Source organism: Lichenostomus cassidix, chromosome 17 (assembly GCF_008360975.1).
Source record: "Lichenostomus cassidix isolate B80296 chromosome 17, HeHo_3.0, whole genome shotgun sequence".
In the NCBI taxonomy this organism is placed as follows: Eukaryota; Metazoa; Chordata; class Aves; order Passeriformes; family Meliphagidae; genus Lichenostomus; species Lichenostomus cassidix.
In genome coordinates this window covers 9,648,021-9,666,839 of record NC_139497.1, presented here as the reverse complement: position 1 = coordinate 9,666,839, position 18,819 = coordinate 9,648,021, and the positions used below count along the sequence as shown (strand labels likewise).

The 18,819-nt window shown below is 53.3% G+C and overlaps 1 protein-coding gene across 3 annotated transcripts in view; it reads right to left on the bottom strand.

Moving 5' to 3' along the window:
- The window catches only part of RGS3 (regulator of G protein signaling 3), a 74,140-nt gene that overhangs the window by 35,769 nt on the left and 19,552 nt on the right, over positions 1 to 18,819 (bottom strand). For all 3 annotated transcript variants that reach the window (XM_085076459.1, XM_085076460.1, XM_085076461.1), the window contains 4 exons: positions 17,076 to 17,263; positions 15,247 to 15,330; positions 7,113 to 7,224; positions 1,237 to 1,277 (listed from right to left, as the gene is read on the bottom strand). In XM_085076459.1, the coding sequence (XP_084932585.1) occupies positions 1,237 to 1,277; positions 7,113 to 7,224; positions 15,247 to 15,330; positions 17,076 to 17,263 (425 nt within the window). The remainder of the gene's footprint in view (positions 1 to 1,236; positions 1,278 to 7,112; positions 7,225 to 15,246; positions 15,331 to 17,075; positions 17,264 to 18,819) is intronic.

The window sequence follows — 18,819 nt, the reverse complement described above, 5'->3', positions numbered from 1 at the left end:
TCCACTCCAACCACAGCAGATGCCAGGGATCTCCATCACCAGAGCTCTTACAGCCAATTAGGCCCCTGAGAAGAAAGCCCAGCACTTCATTACAGCCTGACAAAGACAGTCCTTCACCTCTCATGATCTCATGAAACACAGCCAGCTCTCTTTTGGTCACTTCTACTTAGGGGCACTAAGCTTCTAAATCAAATATCAGGCTCTGAGCGCATTTTTCCAAGTGCCTGAGAAAATGCTGGAGAGCCCCATCCAAAGCGCCAGCACAGCCTGGCTGAGTCACAGCCCAGGATTAGCTGTCACCAGCCCAGGGTGACATTGCCCTGGGACACACACTGAGCAAACCCCTGAGGGGAGGCTCAGCTCCTGCCCAGCCACCCCGGGAAGGAACAGAGGAGACAAGGAAGGAACAGGAGGAAAGGAACGAGAGAAAAGTTGAGGATTCTGCAGTGAGTCGTGCCCTGGCCCAGCTCCAGCCACTCAAGGTGAACAACTTCCACGATGAGCATTTGCACCCAACTTTCACAATGGTTCATTATTCCACAGTGCTGCTGAGCAGTGTTTGCCTTTTTCCTGCGTGCCCTGGGGAGCTTTCCCAGATCCACCTCTCCACCTCGGAAAATACAAGGCCTTGAAAGCAGGAACACAGAAAAGTCACTGGAAAAAGGAAAAAATCCCACAGCCTTCAATGATTAGGGAGGTCCAGTGTGAACCAATTTTGCAATGTCCTTGACTGGACAAAAGGGACTGTGCCAATGTCTGGGCGACCCCAAATCTGGTTAGAGCATTCAGCTAACAAGAGTTTAGAGCTACAATTCTGTGTCTTTCAGACTGGCCTTCCTTATTTAATTTGAGGGCTCCAAACCTGGATGCTTGAAGACAACAAAAGCAAGGTGCCTAAAAATAGAGACAAAACACTTGGCAAAGAAATCTGCCCCCAGGGAAAAGAATCCCAAGAGAAAACAAAAGTGAGATGCCTCAAGGAAGATCCACAGGAGGAAGGGGAAAACAAACCTGTCCCACTGCTGCCCAAACTCCCTGTTCACTGCTCCTTTTAGCAGCTTCCTACTCATACATCCTACAGCCATTACATTTCCTTTCCAGGCCTCTGGCAAAACCATTGAAAAGGAACTTAAAATCAGTCCATTCAGTGTTCCTTGTCCCAACAGAAAGGATCAGAGCTGTCAGTACCTCTCCAGCTCCCACTGGAAAGTTAAAGCAAAAAACAGCACCACTCACCTCTGCCAGGTAAAGGATGCAGAACTTGCGATCTTCTGAACCTGCAGAGAAGAAAAACCAGGATCAGAATGAAGCTGCAGCTGCATTGCTGCAAGTGGAGCCAGTGGCAGAGGAACTGGCTAAGAGACAGCACTGAATGAATGTTTGTCGTTGTCCCCTCCAGTACCAGGCTGTGACCTGGGTGATGTATGTGGCATCTGCCAGGGCAGGGTGCCGGCGGGATGGGCTGCCTGGAATCCTGCAGAGACTCGCTGCACTGTCAGGGATTCTCCTGTGGGTTTGTCCTCTTGGAAAAGGGCTTGTTTCATCCAGAAGCCACATGCAGGCTCTGCTGCCCGACCTGCCTTGGCACATCAGCCTGTGGAGCTTCCCAGGGGTCCCACAGTGCCCACACAGCCATCCTGGCAATCAGGGATGAGTCTCTCCGATGTTATCCCTGTGGACACTGTGCTCCCAGGACCGACAGAGAATCTCCTGTCCCTGCATCTTATTCCCAGCCTCTTGTTCCCAGCCCTGGGTGGTCCTGGTGGTCCTGCTGTCTGTCCCACTCTCCAGCAGCGCCAGCAGCTCGGACAGTGCCTCTCCAAGGAGATAGAGCCAAATCCCAGGGCAAGGGGAAGTGGAAGCCATGGGGCAGAGGGCAGAAGCTCATCCTACTCTATTGGGCTGAGGGCAAACTTCCCAAAGTACCCCAGCATTGGGACTCTCAGGAGACCTGGCCAAGGAACTTGCACTTCCACAGTTTTGTGAAAGGAAATGGTGCTGGGGACAACACAATGACCAACCCTGCCATCCCCATCTTGCTAAATCACAGAGCAGCCCAGAACAGCTCCTCATCTTGCTGCCAGCTATCCCAGGAGGTGTGGAACACTCCAGCTGCTCCACCAGGCTGCTTCCAGCCTTCCCAGCACCAAACCAAAAGGTGTGCCTGAAGATTTGCCCTGGCCTTGCTGTGACCCCAACCTTGAGAGAAGCCAGCTCCAGGCATACATCAGCCTCACAGGACATGAAACTGCCCCAGGACAGGGTCACCTCAGCTCCAGAGCAGGACATCCCACTCCAGGAGCGGGCTGGCTCCTTCACAGCAGCTCTGCCCTTGGCAGCACTGTGGGGCTGTTGCTTCCCTACCACTCCTAATGACATTATCTGTGCCAGGAGATCAGGGCTGCAGCCTGGGCACGGCTGCAGATCCCACTGGAAGTGGTGTCAGCACAAGCTCTGCTTCATTTCAGCAGCCTGAGCTGCTCGATGGGAACAGGCTCTGCACAGGGCTGGAAACACCCTGTTCCCTGGAGGAAAACAATCCTCCCGCTGCAGGCAGCAGCCCAATGTCCAGATAAGAGCTGGGACCCACTGAGGGACTCAGAAGCCTCTCGAGTCACTCCCTGGGCAATGTAAAACCCATGAAGAAGCGGCCTGGAGCCCTTTGCTGATATTTATTCCAGCTCCCCTTTGTGGGGTCCCAGCCCTGCCTCTGCTGCCAGCTTCAATTTTAATGCATTTTGCAGGACATGGGCTGGAAAATCCCTGAGGGGACACCAGGACACTGTGTCACAGCAGCTGCTGGAGCCCAGCACCATTGGGAGTGCTGCCATCTCAGGTGAGGAGCCCCTGTGTGTTCCCAAAACCTGCCCTGTGCTTCCTGAGGCAACCTGAGGGTCAGGAAAGCAGCCTGGCCCCAGGGCTGCCCCTCCAAACCATCACTTCCAGAGAGGAAGGGATGCTGGACCCTCACAAGAGGTGCAGAATGGCCTGGCTGGGAGCTCATCCCTCACCTCTGCACAAAGAAAAACATCCACTGCTCCCCATGGCCATGTCTGAGTGCTCCCAACACCTTCCTCCATCCATCCCAGCAGGACTATCAGGGAGCATTTTCCCTGTGAAGCTGGTGGGAGCCTCCTGCAGTGCTTTTCCCTTTGGAAAAGGCAGTTTGGAAGTGATCCCTACCTGCTAGTGGAACACCACAAGTCCACCAGCACCAAAGCTCTCCAGGCTGCTTGGCAGAGCATATCACAGAGCACCAACACATCCCAGCCATGTTCCCTCAGCAGCTTTAACCAGGTGTCCAGGCTGATGTGAGGATCCTCAGGAAAGAAATGTGATGCTGGAGTGTAAGAGGCCCAGGGAATGACCCCACTTCTCTTGGGCCTCTGTTGATTCCTTCTGCAATAATCAGTGATCCTGACAAGGTCCAAACCCACTAGAATTAAGTTCCCTTCCAAATTCCTCTCCACTGAGCTACAAATCTTGGCAGCAGCAACCTCCAGAGCCAGCAGCTCCTGTTCCCTGTCCCTCCAAGACTTGCTGCTACACATGGCCAAGCAGCCCGGTGCCTACAGGACATAAAAAGCAGGGGAGCCAGTCTGGGCTAAGGAATGGCTTAAATCCCATTTTCTAGCAGCGTTTAGGGAGAAGAAATGAGAGGTTTGAGACTGGCTGCCCAGCCCAGCAGCTGGGTTGGAGCCAGGGCCAATCCCTGGTAAGGCACGGGGGGGAGGCTGGAGGGGTAGGGCAGAGCCAGGCAGGGCAGACCTGGGTGCAGATTTCACCACAAACCAGGTTTGCCAGGATTCCTTCCATATTTTCAAGGCTCTGGAGGGTCAGGGTGGAGCGGCAGAGCCTGATGTGCCCCAGAGCCCAGGAAAAACATAGGTGAGGCACAACGTGGCACTGGGGAGGCGGCAGATGCCCAGGATGATCCCAGGCTCTGCTCCCCAGATCTTTCATGACAGCAGCACAGCACCTTCTGACAGCCAAATTCAGGGGAAAGATAAAAGAAAAAAAGCAGGAGGGAAAAACTTAGAGATATTTTCTTTTCTTCCTGCTGTGCTGTGGTGGGGACTGGCTTGGCTTCCAGAGTAACATGAACTGTCCCTGTGCTGGGCTGGGCAAGAAGCAGAGTGGCAGCTCTGTGGGGACATGTCCCCTCTCCAGCTAAGCCTCATCCTGCCACCCACACTGCCTTCCCCAGGACAGCAGCAGCTCCCAGCACCACCCTGCCTCTGCCACTTCCCTGGGCAGCTCATGGAAAGCACCCCCTGCTCACTGGATTTTGGGGACGGGGAGGGGGATGTGGTGCCTGGTGTTGGGTCAAACAGATGGGAAAAGAGGGAAGCTGCTCCTGCTCCTTTGCACAGCCCAAGGGTTGCAGCAATGCCCTGGTGAGGGCAGCACCCTGATCCCTGGATCCCCAGATCTGCTCAGCAAGGATGGGACTGAATCCAGCACCCAGGAAAAGGTGCTGCCAGGCCCTGGATGTGTGGGGAGAGAGGGAGATGGCTGAGCACATCCAAACCTGGCTGCCAGGAGGGGACAAGCTTGTCACCCACTGTGGCACATGTCCCTGGGGGAGTGTGGCAGGGTGCAAGCCCTGGGTGCTCTCCAGCACCCCTGGGGCAGCAAGGAGAAGCCAAGGCAGGACAGAAGGCCATAAATCCCACTCTTGGCCCTTGCCTATCTTGGAGCTGTACAATACAGCAGGTTGGGATGTCAAGGACAGCAGAGCAGCACATGAGAAGCCCTTGTTTGCAGGATCCCAGCTGGGAACGGGGCTGACAGTGTGGGGAAACAGGAATGCTCTGTCCCAAAGCTGAGCACACCCACCCGGGGGGAACCAGGATCCAGCGAGGCAGCCCTGGGCGCGTGGAAATTCCCACAGTGCCTGGTGAGGAAGCCAGCGCTGTGTCACTGGGAACCTTGGCTGGCGTGGTGCTCATCAGCCGTGCTGGGCTTGCAAAGCAGGAAGACAGAGCATTGTGCAGCAGATCAGACTGATTTGCTTTCGCACAGAGCAGCGAGCGGCAGGAACAGGAAACAGCACAATGGCCCTGAGCGCACCGGAGATGTCTCAATTGTTGGAGGCAGCCACACGCCTGTTCCTATTCATGGGCCATTCAGTCATTCAGGAGAGCAGCAGCAAACTCCTGCCAAGAGGCACAGACATCTTCTTGCTCTCTCCATCCGCCTTTGAAGCAGCCCAGCCCGGAGCTGGAGGGTTTGAGCTGCCCGAGCACCAGCTGTGCTGGATTCCCAGCATCCAGGGGGTGGGTTGAGCTGTAGGGACCTCCAGCCCCTTTGGAGAGCCTTGGGAAGCTATTCCAGACATGATCCAGCCCCGTTATTATGGCAACAAGGACATAAGTGGCAGAAAACTGCTCACAAATCCACTGTGCCTGAGGTGAGGGGGCACAACCCTGCACTGAGCTGCAAACAGACCCTGGTGTGCAGGGCCAGGAGCAGCACCAGGGAAACTGATTTCTCCTAGCAGGTGAACAAGAACAGAGCCATTCCCCAGCCTTTGGGAGCACCCAGGAGAAGCACACACACATGGTCCAGGAGCTGACCAAAAGCTCTTTAACAAGGAACAATTCCTTTTGTCCCTTTCTTAGAAATAAGCAGCGCTGAGAACACACTTGACAAAGCCCAGGGAAGCCTCAATGGCTTTTCTCAATGGCTCGTGCTGTGATGCCCCATGTCCCTCACTTGTGTTTCTGCCCCTACCAAATAGGTCAGGGAATTCATCTGGAAACAGAAACAGTGCTGGAAATGCGAAATAACAACTGACAGGCAGCCTGTGGTGTCCAGCACCGAGGCTCAGAACAATGTGGGGCACATGGAGAGACACAGCCCATCCACAGAGCTCACGGCTCAGCTGGGAAAAGTCATGGGAAGCAGCAAAATTCATCCAGAAAATGATCTCTTTGGAGAAGCAGCCCAGATCTGGATTTGTTCCTTTTGGTCAGGGCCATAAGACTGCATGAAGACATTGGCTCAACAGCTCCAGAGTAATTCAGGTTGGAAGGAGCCTCTCTGGTGGGCTCTGGAGTCCAATCCCCTGCCCAAGGCACCCAGATCAGGGCACTCAGGGCAGAGCCCTGAATACCTCCAGGGTGGAGATCCCACAACCTCTCTGGGCAACACAATACCTGACCAACCTCATAACAGGAAAGTTTTTCCTTCCATCCAATCCCTATTTCCCACATGGGCTCCCAGTCCAGCTGCCTAGGCTGGAGGAGGAGCTGTGGCATCAGCCCCACACCTGCACAGTCAGGTAACTGCATATGAAACACCCCATACCCAAAAAAGCAACCACACCACTCCAGGAACAAGGTGAAACTGGGCCCAAGGCCAAGGAGTGGCTCCACCGTAGCAAATAGGATGTGGCAGAGAAATTCCCTCATTCTTCCTTTGAACCCAAGGAGCTAAAAGGAGTCTTTTGTACAGCCTCAGCACTCCAACCTGAAATAACCCATTTCTGATCACTCCCTGCCCTAGAAGCCTCTCTGAGCCCTCAGCTGGACACAAAAGGTGTCAGCAAAGGTGCAGAGTGAGCACAAGGTCCCCAGCCCTGCTCTGAGGGTTTGCTCTCTGCTCCCCTGCGAGCACAGGGGGAAACCGTGGGCGGCTGAAGAGAGAAGTAGAAAAGCACAGCAGCAAAGTGAAGGTCATCAGAGCTTGGCCAGCCCCGCTCAGAGCCAATCTTTGAACTCCCTCGAGGCACCATTGGGGAAATCTCGAGCCTTCAGTTCCCTTTCCCAGCCTCGGTCAGTCCCTGCTGTCACAGCATGACACCAGCAAGGGGAACAGACCCTGGGGAATGCCAGCCCAAATCCTGAGAGAGCACCCAAAAAGGCTGGAGGGGGCCTGAGTGTTCCTGAGGTGTCCCAGGAGATTGATCTCCCAGGGCTTGGGTTAAAGTAGGGATAGGAGGGGTGATGCTGGCCCTGCACCCCAGGAAGGATGATCTGGAAGCACCAGCTGGATGGCACTGGAAGCAGCAGGACAGTGAGGTGCTCTCCTGCTGCTGGGCAGAAACCCTGGTAGGTAACAGCCAGAAAATCCCCAAAATGTCTCCAATTGCTGCTGCAGACACTCACCCTCCTGGAGCTTGACACTGTGCAGGTACAGAGGGTTCCTCAGCACGTTGCAGCGCCCAGGCTCATCCTCCTTGGTGAAGAGCAGCAGGTCGGAGTACACAAAGAGGGTCACCTGGAGCACAGGAGCAGCAGAGGAGAGGCTATAAGGAATTCATCCCTTGGCACTGAGGCAGTGTCCTGGAATTGTCCTGTGCCCTGGGAGAGGCACCAGCCACAGCAGGGAGCCCAGACAGCCCTTCCCAGGGGCTGACTGCTGCTGCACCCCTCGGGCTGCTCCCAGCGAGCTTCAGATGAGGCTCCCCTCACTTGGCAGCCACCTAGTGAGGCTTGTGGAGTCCTGTGACAGGAGGGATAAACCTGCCCGACAGTTCCACACCACACAAACACACCCTCTCTGCTCCCTCCTGTCACTTCCCATTTACAGGAGTTACAAATCAGAGCAGGAGGAGGGAATAAATTGCCGACTAACCTCGGCACAGTGCAGAAGTTGCAGCCTGAAAGCAAATCTGATCGCCCTGAGCACACTCATGAAGGAGCTTCTCACTGTTCTCTGTGAGAAAGTAAATGTTGGTTTTTACAGGAGCAGAACCAACAAGAGCAGCTGCAGGGGACAAAGCTGACACCTCAAACCACAGGGGTGGGTGGAAAGGAAACACCAGCCCAAGTGTCTGCCCAGAGCTGTGCTCCAGCAGTGACTCCAGAGTGACTCCAGTGTCCCAGGAGCTGGGAGCTACTCCAGAGCAGAGCGAAAAGTCTTGCCTGAGGTCCCCAGTTCAATCAGTTCAGATTAATGGGACCTTTAAAATAAAAATGTGCTTCTCCACTGTACTGGAGTCCTCAACCCAGAAGCTTCCCAGGGATGAGCAGCTTGGTGCCACAGCTGAGGTGTGAGCCTGTCCTGCCCTCCAGGAGCTGGGGCACACAGAAAACCTCAAAGATCATGGAATCATGGAATCACAGAATCTCCTGAGCTTGAAGGGACCCACCAGGATCATCCAGGAGTCCAGCCCCTGGCCCTGCACAGACACCCCAGCAATCCCACCCTGGGCATCCCTGGCAGCATTGTCCAAACACTCCTGCAGCTCTGGCAGCCTCAGGCTGTGCCCATTCCCTGGGGAGCCTGGGCAGTGCCCAGCACCCTCTGGGGGAAGAACCTTTCCTGATCTCCAGCCTGACCTGCCCTGGCCCAGCTCCAGCCATTCCCTGGGCTCTGTCCCTGGTCACCAGAGATGGCAGGGAGCAGCTGCCATGTGGCAATGGCACAGTGCCTGGCACAGTGGCACAGTGGGTGCCAGACCTGCTCAGGGCAGCATGTGGGAGCCTTGGGGTGCCCTCTAAACCTCCCACAGCAAAGGGAAAGCTTTGCAACACCGAGCCACAGCAAGGAAGGGTTTGTGGCCTTTTAGCAACCCTTTAGCAAAAGGAGACAACACCCAGAGTCCCAGGGGGGTGGAAGAGAGCACAGAGAGGTGACTCTGCTCCCACAGGGACTGAGCCCCAGCTGACAGGGACACGCTGCCAGCATGGTTTGTGTCCCTGCCCAGTGGCTGATGGACACATCCTGAGCAGGACAAGCTGGGGAACAGTTATCACATGCTGGGGAGTCTCACATCAGGGCAGAAGCATCTGGATCCAAATCCAAAACCAAGCGCTCACCACAAGATTTCTCCTTGCAGTGCAAATTCATTTTTGTGGGATTCTTGGTAAGTACAAAGCTACTGGTGGAGTTTTAATTGACAATGAAACCAGGGAGGGGCTGTTCTTCTCTGTGTCACTTGGAAAATCCCTTTCTCTGCTCTCAGCACTGCTGGCCCAGTGCCCACATCCACCCTCCTCATTCCTTCTGATCTTGCTAACACAAGGAATAACCAAGTACAAACTGCACTATAACCTTCATCCTATGCCCACCTTAGCCAAAAGGTAACTTTTCTGGGACATGTCTGGTGCCATCTCAAGCCCAAAGGAGAGATGTTGAAGGAATTTTGGGAATAGCAGCCCAAAATGAAGGAGAGAAAAGCACGATCAATAAGGGGTCACATGGAAATGGAGGAAAGAAACTAAAGACCTACTACTCATGGAAGTTTAAATAGAAGAAAAAATATTGAGGTCAGCAGGAAAATCACTTCAAAACCAAGCAGGTTTCAACGGGGAATCTTGCAAACAGAATTACACGCTAAGTATTTACAGGTAACATTGTGCTTTTATGGGAAGATGGGGTGGATTGAACTCAGGATGTAGAAGATAAAAGCACATCCAGTGCGGGTTCTGTAAGAGCATCTCTATCAGATGCTGCTTCCAGGAAGACACTTGATCTTAGAGCAGTTGACAGAGGTCCCTCTGCTCCTCCAGGCTGTTGGGGGGGAAAACAAAAGTGCCCCTTCCACCCCAGGAGCAGGGACAGGGACAGCCCAGCACTGCAGGGCCCAGGGCTCTGGCAGACCCCAGAGGTGGCAGCTGGACACGTCCCCCACCTGAGAGCTGAGTAGGGGAAATTGCACTCATGGCTGAGCCCAGGGCAGCAGGGATTAGGGGGAGGCTGGAGGGAGTTTGTGGGGCTCTGCCCTGGGCTGCCATCCCACAGACAGGCTGTGACTTTTCTCTAACAGCCCTTGGCAAACAGATCTACCCTGAAATATCACAGTGCCCATAAAAGCCAAGAACAAACTAACAGCAAACACAACGTCTGGGTTCACCCAGGCAAGGCACAGAATTCACCAGAGTTGCTCCTTGGGGAGTCAGAGTAGCTTTGGCTATTTCCCAAAATTAATTTCCTACCCCAAAGTAAGAAATACAACAGCTGACACGAGGGAAGGACTGTCTGAAGACAGAGATGGGCACCCCAGGTTATTGCTGGAGGGATCAAAGCCACATGGCCATGGTCACATGGACATTTCAGGGGTGTGTGAACAGATTTTACAGGGGGGAAAGAATTGTTCCTAGAGGCTGACTCTGATGTCTCCACACTGCTCAGCTGGCTGTGCTCTGCACCACAGCAAACAGCAAAGCCTCTTGTGCTGAGGGACCTGAGCAGCTACAGAACAGAACTGGCAAAGCACTGGCACAGGAGTCAGGGACACGTTTAAAGAGTTTCCTGAAGGAAATGAAGAGAAGCTGAAAGCCAAGAGGGAAGGTAGGAGCAATGTGCTTCCCTAGAGGGGATAACTCTTGGACTGCCACAGAGCCCTGCCCTGGGCAGGAGGGACACAACATCACATCTTGGAAAGAAAAATGTGCCAACAAAATCACTACAAAAAGGTGCCAGAAATGAAGCCTTGAAGCCTGAAGACACATTCACACTTAAGAATAGCTAACTCCCTTCCTAACCCCATCTTCTCCTGCTCATCCATGCATGGACAGCAGGGAGAAGGTCACACCTCACAGCTGCAGCAGGGCATCAGCAGGAACACCAGAAAAAGGGGTCAGGGCCATTTGTACAGTCAGGCTCAGCAGGGGAAGTCTGAGCCAGTGGATTCACTCTGAGCCATCTCCCTCTCTAGCCAGTGTCATAGTGCCCAGTGGAACAGGGAGCTATGGGAGCAGAAGTTTTCATGACAGAGCTGCCAGATGCCAAAGGAAAATACGGGGATGATCACCTGCATCTCACCTGGCCAGAGAATGCTGCCTGCAGCTGGCTGGAGAAACCCTGTGTCCTGGTGGGCACCTCTTGGGACTGGTACCACCCTAGGACTGACAGGTATCCACCCCTAGGACTGAGCTACACACATTTTCTGCTCCTGCATTCTTCTCCAGGAAAATTATCCCAGCTTCACAAGAGAAACTCCAGTGCTGCCACTACGAGGAGTGTCTCTGCAGAGTTCCTGTGCTCCCATTAGTTCAGTTGAGGTAAATGGATAAAGCTTTCTTAATCTTCCTCAATTTTTTCAGCTCTTGATTTATCCTGGTAGCTCTCTTGTGAGACCATCCAAACCCTCAGCATCGTGGATAAAGCAAACATCACTGGAATCATCCAACAGGGATGGCACAGCTCCCATGTGCAGGGTGGATCAGTCACTGCCCTGAGCAGAGGGGCAGAACACACACACTGGATTTTCCTACCCTCCACTGATACATCAAAGCCTCTCAGTCACTGCTTTCCATGCCTCAGCCCTAACTCTCTAAGCATGACGTGCTCCTTTGCTCCTGGATTTTTCTTTCTGGATGTATCCAAATTGAATGGATGTTCTCCAAGACTTAGAAAATATCAGAATCACAGGGTTGGAAAGGATCCACCAGGATCGTCCAGTCAAACATCTGTCCCTGCACAGACACCCCAACAATCCCACCCTGTGCATCCCTGGCAGCATTGTCCAAACACTGCTGGAGCTCTGGCAGCCTCAGGCTGTGCCCATTCCCTGGGGAGCCTGGGCAGTGCCCAGCACCCTTCTTCTCAGCACCCTTTTATCTCACATTTACCCTCTTTCACTGCCTGACACATTTTTTTCTCCCAGTATTATCAGTACGGAAATCATCCACTCAGGAAGGAGTTAAACACTCAGCCAGGCTTTGATGAAGGTCAACCACCACACTTTCCAAAAGGAGACCCATGCTGAAGGCTTTAGGTATCAACCTTGGCCCTTGCCTTGCCTTACCTGAAAAGAAAACTCTTCTACCATGACCACACCATGACCATCAGCGGTCAGCAGGCACTGAAAACCCCAAGGGATTCCACTCCCTCCCTCAGACAGCATAAGCAGTGACTGTGCAGATGGGGAAATGGTGTGAAAAAAATGGGAGACAAGGATATCAAGAGATTGTGAAGCAGGGACAGTCAGTGGGAGCAGTGTGATGGAGGGAGGGAGGAGGTAAGTGCAGGTTTCTGGTATTCTCAGCCAAACTAAAGTGTCTAAAAAAGGCTGAAAATGAGCTTGAAACACCTGTGCCAAGGAGTAGGTTTTGCGTCAAACCACTGTGTTGGCCCAACTCAGTCACCCACCAAAGCAGGGAGCTGGCAACCTCTCCAGGCCAGCAGTACCAGGAATTTGGAGTGCAGCACTTGGGAAGAGAGGCAGAGAGAGATGGGGGGGAGAAGAGAATGCTTTACAGAGAAGAGCATAAACCTGGCCATGCCCATCCATGGGGTTTCAGGACTCCAGAGAAGCTCATCCTGACCTGCCAGGGTGGCAGAAAGGAGGGATGAGAAGGACACAAGCATGGCCCAAGCTGTGCAGACACCCCAGAGCTTTGGGAGGCCTCCAGGTCCACTGGAGACAGATGGACAAGGCCAAAGCCCACATTGGACACCTCATGTGCCATTGCCTGCTGGCTCCTCTGGTGCTCCAGGGGCTGGAGGGATTTCAGGAGAGCATAAAAGCGGGAATTGCAGCAAAGTCTAGACAGGATGTGATTAAGGCCTGAATAAGGATTGCCCCAGAGGTAAGGTCAGGGAAAGGACAGACTCTGGCAAGCCTCCAGAGAGATAGGTTGACTCCTTCAGGAGATGGGAGAGAGTTTGCTCAGGGACAAGGATGAAGTGCCTGACGTCAAAACTGCAACAGGGAAAAGATTCTGGGGGGTTGGGAAGAAAAGAAAGGGGCAGGACCTTCAGCTCCAGCAAATTCACCTGGGCTCTCCTCTCTCGAGCCACTCAGTCCTGCAAACCACAGGAGAGAGGCTGGGTGGGAAGAGCAGTGGGAAAATGGAATACCACATGGAGCAAGACAAAGGACTGACTGGACACAAGACAGCCTCTGTGTGGGCAGCAGAGAAGGCTGGAGAGGGAAAGAAGACAAGTCCAGCTAAGAGAGGAGTCAGAGCCCTCCTGCACCAGGGGTAGCTCTGCTGTGTCCAGGCTGGCTTAGGTCTTTCTGGCCCCAGAATTTCATGTTCTCTTCCCTCACAGCCCAGCAGGACCAGAGCAGAAAGCCCTGCCCTGCTGGAGAACTGGAGCCTGGCATTCCAGAGAGAGCTGCACAGATCCCTTGGAGCTCCACAAAGCCTCCCATGGCAGTGCCACACAGCCACACATGAGAGAGCCCTTGCCAAGGGCCATGGGTGACAGGGTGGTGTTGGTACCTCCACTGTCACTGCCAGCAAGGGCTCAGCACCACGAGGTGTTTCCATTCAGCACTTCTCTTTTCCCAGCGCACTGACTCACACCCTCCTGCCCTGCCCCGTGCCAGCTCACCCAGACACCACAGCCCCAGGGCACCTGCATTCCCAAACGCTGCCTCACATTCCTGGCCAGCATCCTGCTTTCCTGGCACAAGCTCCAGCTGTGAAATCCTGTCCCAGCTCCACACTCATCCCAAAAGCACCGTAAGCAGAGTCCTTTCCCTGAGCCATTTTCCTGCTGACCCTGCCCACAGCAGGGTCTCTGCAGTGAGAGCAGACCCCTCCTCCAAACACACTTGTCCTGGGGTTCTCCATCACCCCCATGTGCACAAATACCCCACCCAGGCTGTAAACAGCAGTAGTTATCCATAAATATTCCACATTTGGTTGCTACTCCAGACATGAGTCTGACCTGAAAGCAGGTATGTCCAACCCACCCAGGAGGAGCTGCCTGACTTCAGCTGTATTCCCAAGCCATCCAGCAAAGCTGTGCCACACAGCCAGCAGTTCACCTGGGCTTCATTCCTGCAGGTGACCAGGAGACTCTGAGCAGCACAGGATGGCAGAATAAACAGAAGAAGGGTTCTAGTTACAAGTTAGTGACAAGTTTTCTAATCAATCATGGAATTTTGTATGTACTTTGATGTATTTTCATGAACTTTTTGGCAGAAAATAACCCCAAGTGATTCAAGTCAAAGCAAGGGATGAATTAGACAATGAAAACCAGAAGGAGTGAGGAGACATTTAACACAACCCTGTACTGGTTTATACTGGCCAGTGATGGGAGCTGGCTCTGGGGATCTGCTGTTGGCCACCCAGAAGGTGTCACCCAGAAACTGAACAGAACGTCCTTTACAGATCCGTGAAGATGACACATTATTGCAGCTAAATTCAACCCCAGATTACTCTGTACAGCAGTGAGATCCTTTGAAATCAGCCCAAAAGAAATGGCACTGGTTAGCAATGCATGAGTGGGCTCTGCCAGCTGCTGCCTGCAATCTCCTAAATTCCAGGACTTTGCAGTTGGATGCAAGTGAAGCCAGCAGTGAATGTGATCAACACATCCAAATGCTGCCAGTTTGGATGGTAAGAGTTGTCACATCCACAGGGTGCCCAAGCCAATCTGTGTCCCCAGATTTCTAAGAGCTCTCCAATAACATGGCAGAAAAGTTGAAGTAAGAAGAACGAGAGAAATTCAGACCGGACATGTGAACTGTTTCAGGAACTGAAATTCTGAGAACATCTGTAGCAAGTTCTCTGTCTAGCTCTAGTTCTAGGCTGTGGATTCTCCTTCCCCAGAGGTGCTGCAAAGCTATGTGGACACAATCCTGGGGGAGTGACTGCTCTGGGGAATCCTGCCTGATCCTCCTCAGGGAGGGGGGACTGGATGGCCTCCAGTGGTGCCTGAACCATTCTGTCATTCTGTGATTCTCTAACCTGGCACAAAATGTCCTTAAACCTCCTCCTCCTGAGTCTGCTGGGCTGTCACTGATGTGCATTTTCCACTCATGGTTTCCCCTCTGTCAGCCCAAAGGAGACAGAACAACAGTCAATTTCTAGCCCAGAAGAGTTTTGATATTTAGCTTATGCCACAATAAACTGACTGCAAGTTTTTCCAAGCATCATATTAATATAATTACTGCACAATAAAACATTTCCCTTCTCAGTGTAATGAGGTGTCCCTTCCAGTCCTTTCTCAATGTCCCTTCCAGTGCCTAAAGAGGCTCCAGGAGAGCTGGAGACAAGGACCAGGGTCTGGAGGGACAGGACAATCCCACTGCAAGAGGACAGGGATAGATGGGATTTTGGGAAGGAATTGCTCCCTGTGAGGGTGGGCAGGCCCTGGCACAGGGTGCCCAGAGAAGCTGTGGCTGCCCCTGGATCCCTGGCAGTGTCCCAGGCCAGGCTGGACAGGAATTGGAGCACTCTGGGATAGTGGAAGGTGTCCCTGCCATGGCAGGGGTGGGATGAGATGAGCTTTAAGGGCCCTCCAACCCAAACCACTGCGATTCCATGATTCAATCCTCTACATAAGACTGCAGAAGAGCAGGTTTAGAGAACTCAGACAACAGGAGAGTTTTACCTGTGTAGTTCTGTTCCTGCTCTCGTGAAGAAGCAGCTCCTCCGACAGCAGCAGAGTCCGGGCTGGGTTGCAAAGATCCAGGGGCTTGGTTTGGATTGAAAAAAATAGAAAAGAAAACAAAAGAAACAGTTAAACTTTCCAGTGGCAGTGTGGTTTGTGAGATAAACTTTCCACCCACCAAAGACACTTCATCTTCACTTTGAGCTGTAACTCACCCAGGGAGAAGTCAGCCCACACAGTGCTAGAGGAAGGACACAACGCCTGCAGTCCAGTTAGAGGAGAAAACAAAACTTTGCACTCACACCTACGTCAGCCCCAGCTGTAAAAAGCCAGGCAGGCCTTGCCTCTGCACAGGGGCTGCTCTGCACGGGGGCGTTGTGGGTGTTTGTCAGCAGGAAACACAACCACAGTGTGGCACCTCAGGTTCCCACGTCCCTCACACGTGAATATTTGTACCTGATGCTGTGGATCACTCTTAAGGAAGCTTTTAAGAATTCCTGTCCTTTCCCATGCCACGCCCAGCTCCCCAGTCAGTGCTGGAGAATGGGACAGGTTCAGGTGTCCTGAGTGCAGAACAAACCCTGCACCACCAGGGATCATCCTTGGAGCAGCACAGTGGGAACAGGAGGGGACATGCACAGGGCCTTGCAGCAGGAGAGTGCAAAGAGAAAAACCAGCTCCTGAAGCGGCAAATTGCCAGGCACCATCCAAGACAGGTTTGGGGAGTAAGGAGGCAGAAAGTGGCAGCTGTGCTCCTACCAAAGGCCAACCATGCAGAGCCCAGGCAGCTGAACACAACACAAGTGTCACCCAGGTGCCCTCGGGGAGGAGGGAGGTGATCAAACACCTGCCCAGCTCCAGCCCAGCCCACAGCAGGCCCAGGCAGCCCAGGGGCTCAGGCTGGAGTGACAGGAAACATGGACCATGGTTTCAGCCCAGAGGAAGTCACCAGTCTGAGCTGAGGTGACAAAGTCACTGCCACTGGCAAAGGAGAACAGAGGGCTACCCACAGGCTCAAAGATGGAGGGATTCTTCAGCAGTGTACTAAAATACATGGATGAGACGAGGTTTCTGGGGTTTTGGCCATATGAAGGACAAAATGAAGGACACATAGGGAATTAGAGCTACTACCACCAAATTCAGGGCTGTTTTCTTGAAACAGCTCATGGAACTGGGGAGGCAGATCAATTTCCTGTCAAGCCATTACTGCTCTGGATCCTTGTCCTCTCCTCTGAAGCCAGTCTGGGAGAGCTGGGGGTGTTCACCTGGAGAAGAGAAGGCTCCAGAGAGACTTCAGAGCTCCTTCCAGTGCCTAAAGGGAGCTGGTGAGGGACTTGGGACAAGGGATGAAGTGACAGGATGAGGAGGAATGGCTTCCCACTGCCAGAGGGCAGGGTTAGATGGGATATTGGGAAGGAATTGTTCCCTGGGAGGGTGCTGAGGCCCTGGCACAGGTTGCCCAGATTTTAGTGCTGGTCACCAGCTAAAGTAAAACCCCTTGTTTGCACACTGACAGTACAAAGGACCCTCAATAAGGGTCACATTGATCTGCAAATCCAAAGTTGCCTGCTGAAGCCCAGAAGCTGGGACACCTTCTCCTAACTTGAGCAAGCACCAAGGACCAGATTTAAAAGCTGAAAAGGGGAAAAAATCCAACAGAGAATTGCTTGGGCAGGACACAATTCCATCTGAGACAGTCCCCAGCACTGTGCCAAGAACAACCAGCTCCAGAGGAGAGCTGAGGATGACAGGCATCCTGCTGGGAAAGAGATCCTTGCATGGCTGCCTGGACTCTAATCCCATCACAGCTCCCTTCCAGCTGCACTGACCTGCACAAAGATGGGGAACACCAGCACCTTGGGAGCCAGGGTCACGTAGGTGCCGTAGGAATGGGGGATGTGAGGCCTCACGATGGTGCAGTTCTGGTAATTCCCGTGGCTCTTCATGCTCTGCACAGTCTTCATCAGCCTGGATTTCCTCCCCGAGCCTGTGTGTGATTTCCCTTTACAGGCATTCCCTGGATGGACAGAGGAGGTAGAAGGAAACACAGAATGAGGAGAGAGCTCCAGCTCTGCCCACTGCAGCTCAGACCTGCTCTCCCAGGCATGGAACTCCTGGAGAACAGCTGGAGCCAAGAGCTGCAGGGACAGGCATCACTCTGCAATCAAAGTGTCCCAGGGATTCATGAAATAACAGCACTGATTTCAGCTTTCCAATGCAAAACAAGATGCTCCTGGGTGGTTTTGCTCCCGAGCCGCTCACTCGGTGGCCTGAGGACTACAGTGGATGCCACCAGCAGCACAGCCACAGCTGGGAAGGTACAGAGAGGCCACAGCAAGCTCTGCTGCAGGCCAGCACATCCCAGCAGGTGCTCTGCCCTCTGCTCTGCCCTCATGAGTCTCCACCCGCAGTGCCCTGCCCTGTCCCACTCTGGGGTCACAGCACAGGAAGGACCTGGAGCTGCTGGAGAGATTCCAGAGGCCACAGAGATGCTCTGATGGCTGGAGCTCTGCTCTGGAACCAGGCTGGGAGAGCTGGGGGTGTTCACCTGGAGAAGAGAAGCTACAGAGAGACCTCAGAGTCCCTCCCAGTGCCTAAAGGGAGCTGGAGAAGGACTTAAACATTTTTATCCACACAAGTGCTGCCTGCTCTGAATTTTGGGCATGGAAGTTAGCAAAGTGCAGCAATATCATGCCATGGGGCAGTGGGTTAATCCCAGTTTTCAGAAGACACTGAGATTGGAGGTGTCAGAGAAAGAGGCAGAAGTTACAAACACACTCATGGCCTGGGATCAATCCCTGCTGCTCCCAGCGATGGTTATTCAGACATTGGGTGTATTTATAAGGGATGACCTCATTGTTCATGAGGCTGGCACCACATCATCCTCTGTTTTTCAGCATTACATTCTGGGGCTGGAAAATGTCCGAGCAGCCTGACTGGTTTTCAGTCTGTCCCTCTCCCCTGCAGAGGATTATCCTCACTCAAAGGAGGGATTACAGGTAGCTTTCCCCTGCACACTCTCACCTCAGTTGCTAGAGCAGAGCACAGACCATGTCCTGCTGGACACCAGCAACCTGTGCTCTGACCTAAAACTCACAGGCAACAGCTCCAAAAGGAACCGAATGGCTCTCTAACCAAAAAATCAGGTCTACTTCAAAAGAAACCCCGCTGAAAAATCAAAATATTTCCTTCCTCCCTCCTCCTGTAGCTGATAAACTGAGCCAGTTTGGGGCTGCAGGCAGAGCTCTCCACTGGGATTGAACATATCCAGGTGAGGAGCTGGAGCTTTCTCCTTCTGCCCCACAGGGAATGTCTCAGGAACAGGAATGAGCATCCCTCCTGCAGCTCCCTGCATCCCTCCTTCCCTCCCTGCAGCCACCCCGGAGCTCCTGCTGCCACCACAGCAGCTTTTTGCCCTTGCACTGTAAAGGATGCCCAGAACCTTCCCAGGCAGAAATGAGCCAAAACACCCCTGACCGTGGCTCAGGGCAGATAAGGTCTCGTCCAAAGCAAACACAAACCTGCCCAGCATTACATATTCCATTAAGTATTAGGAAATAGCACATTTGCTCC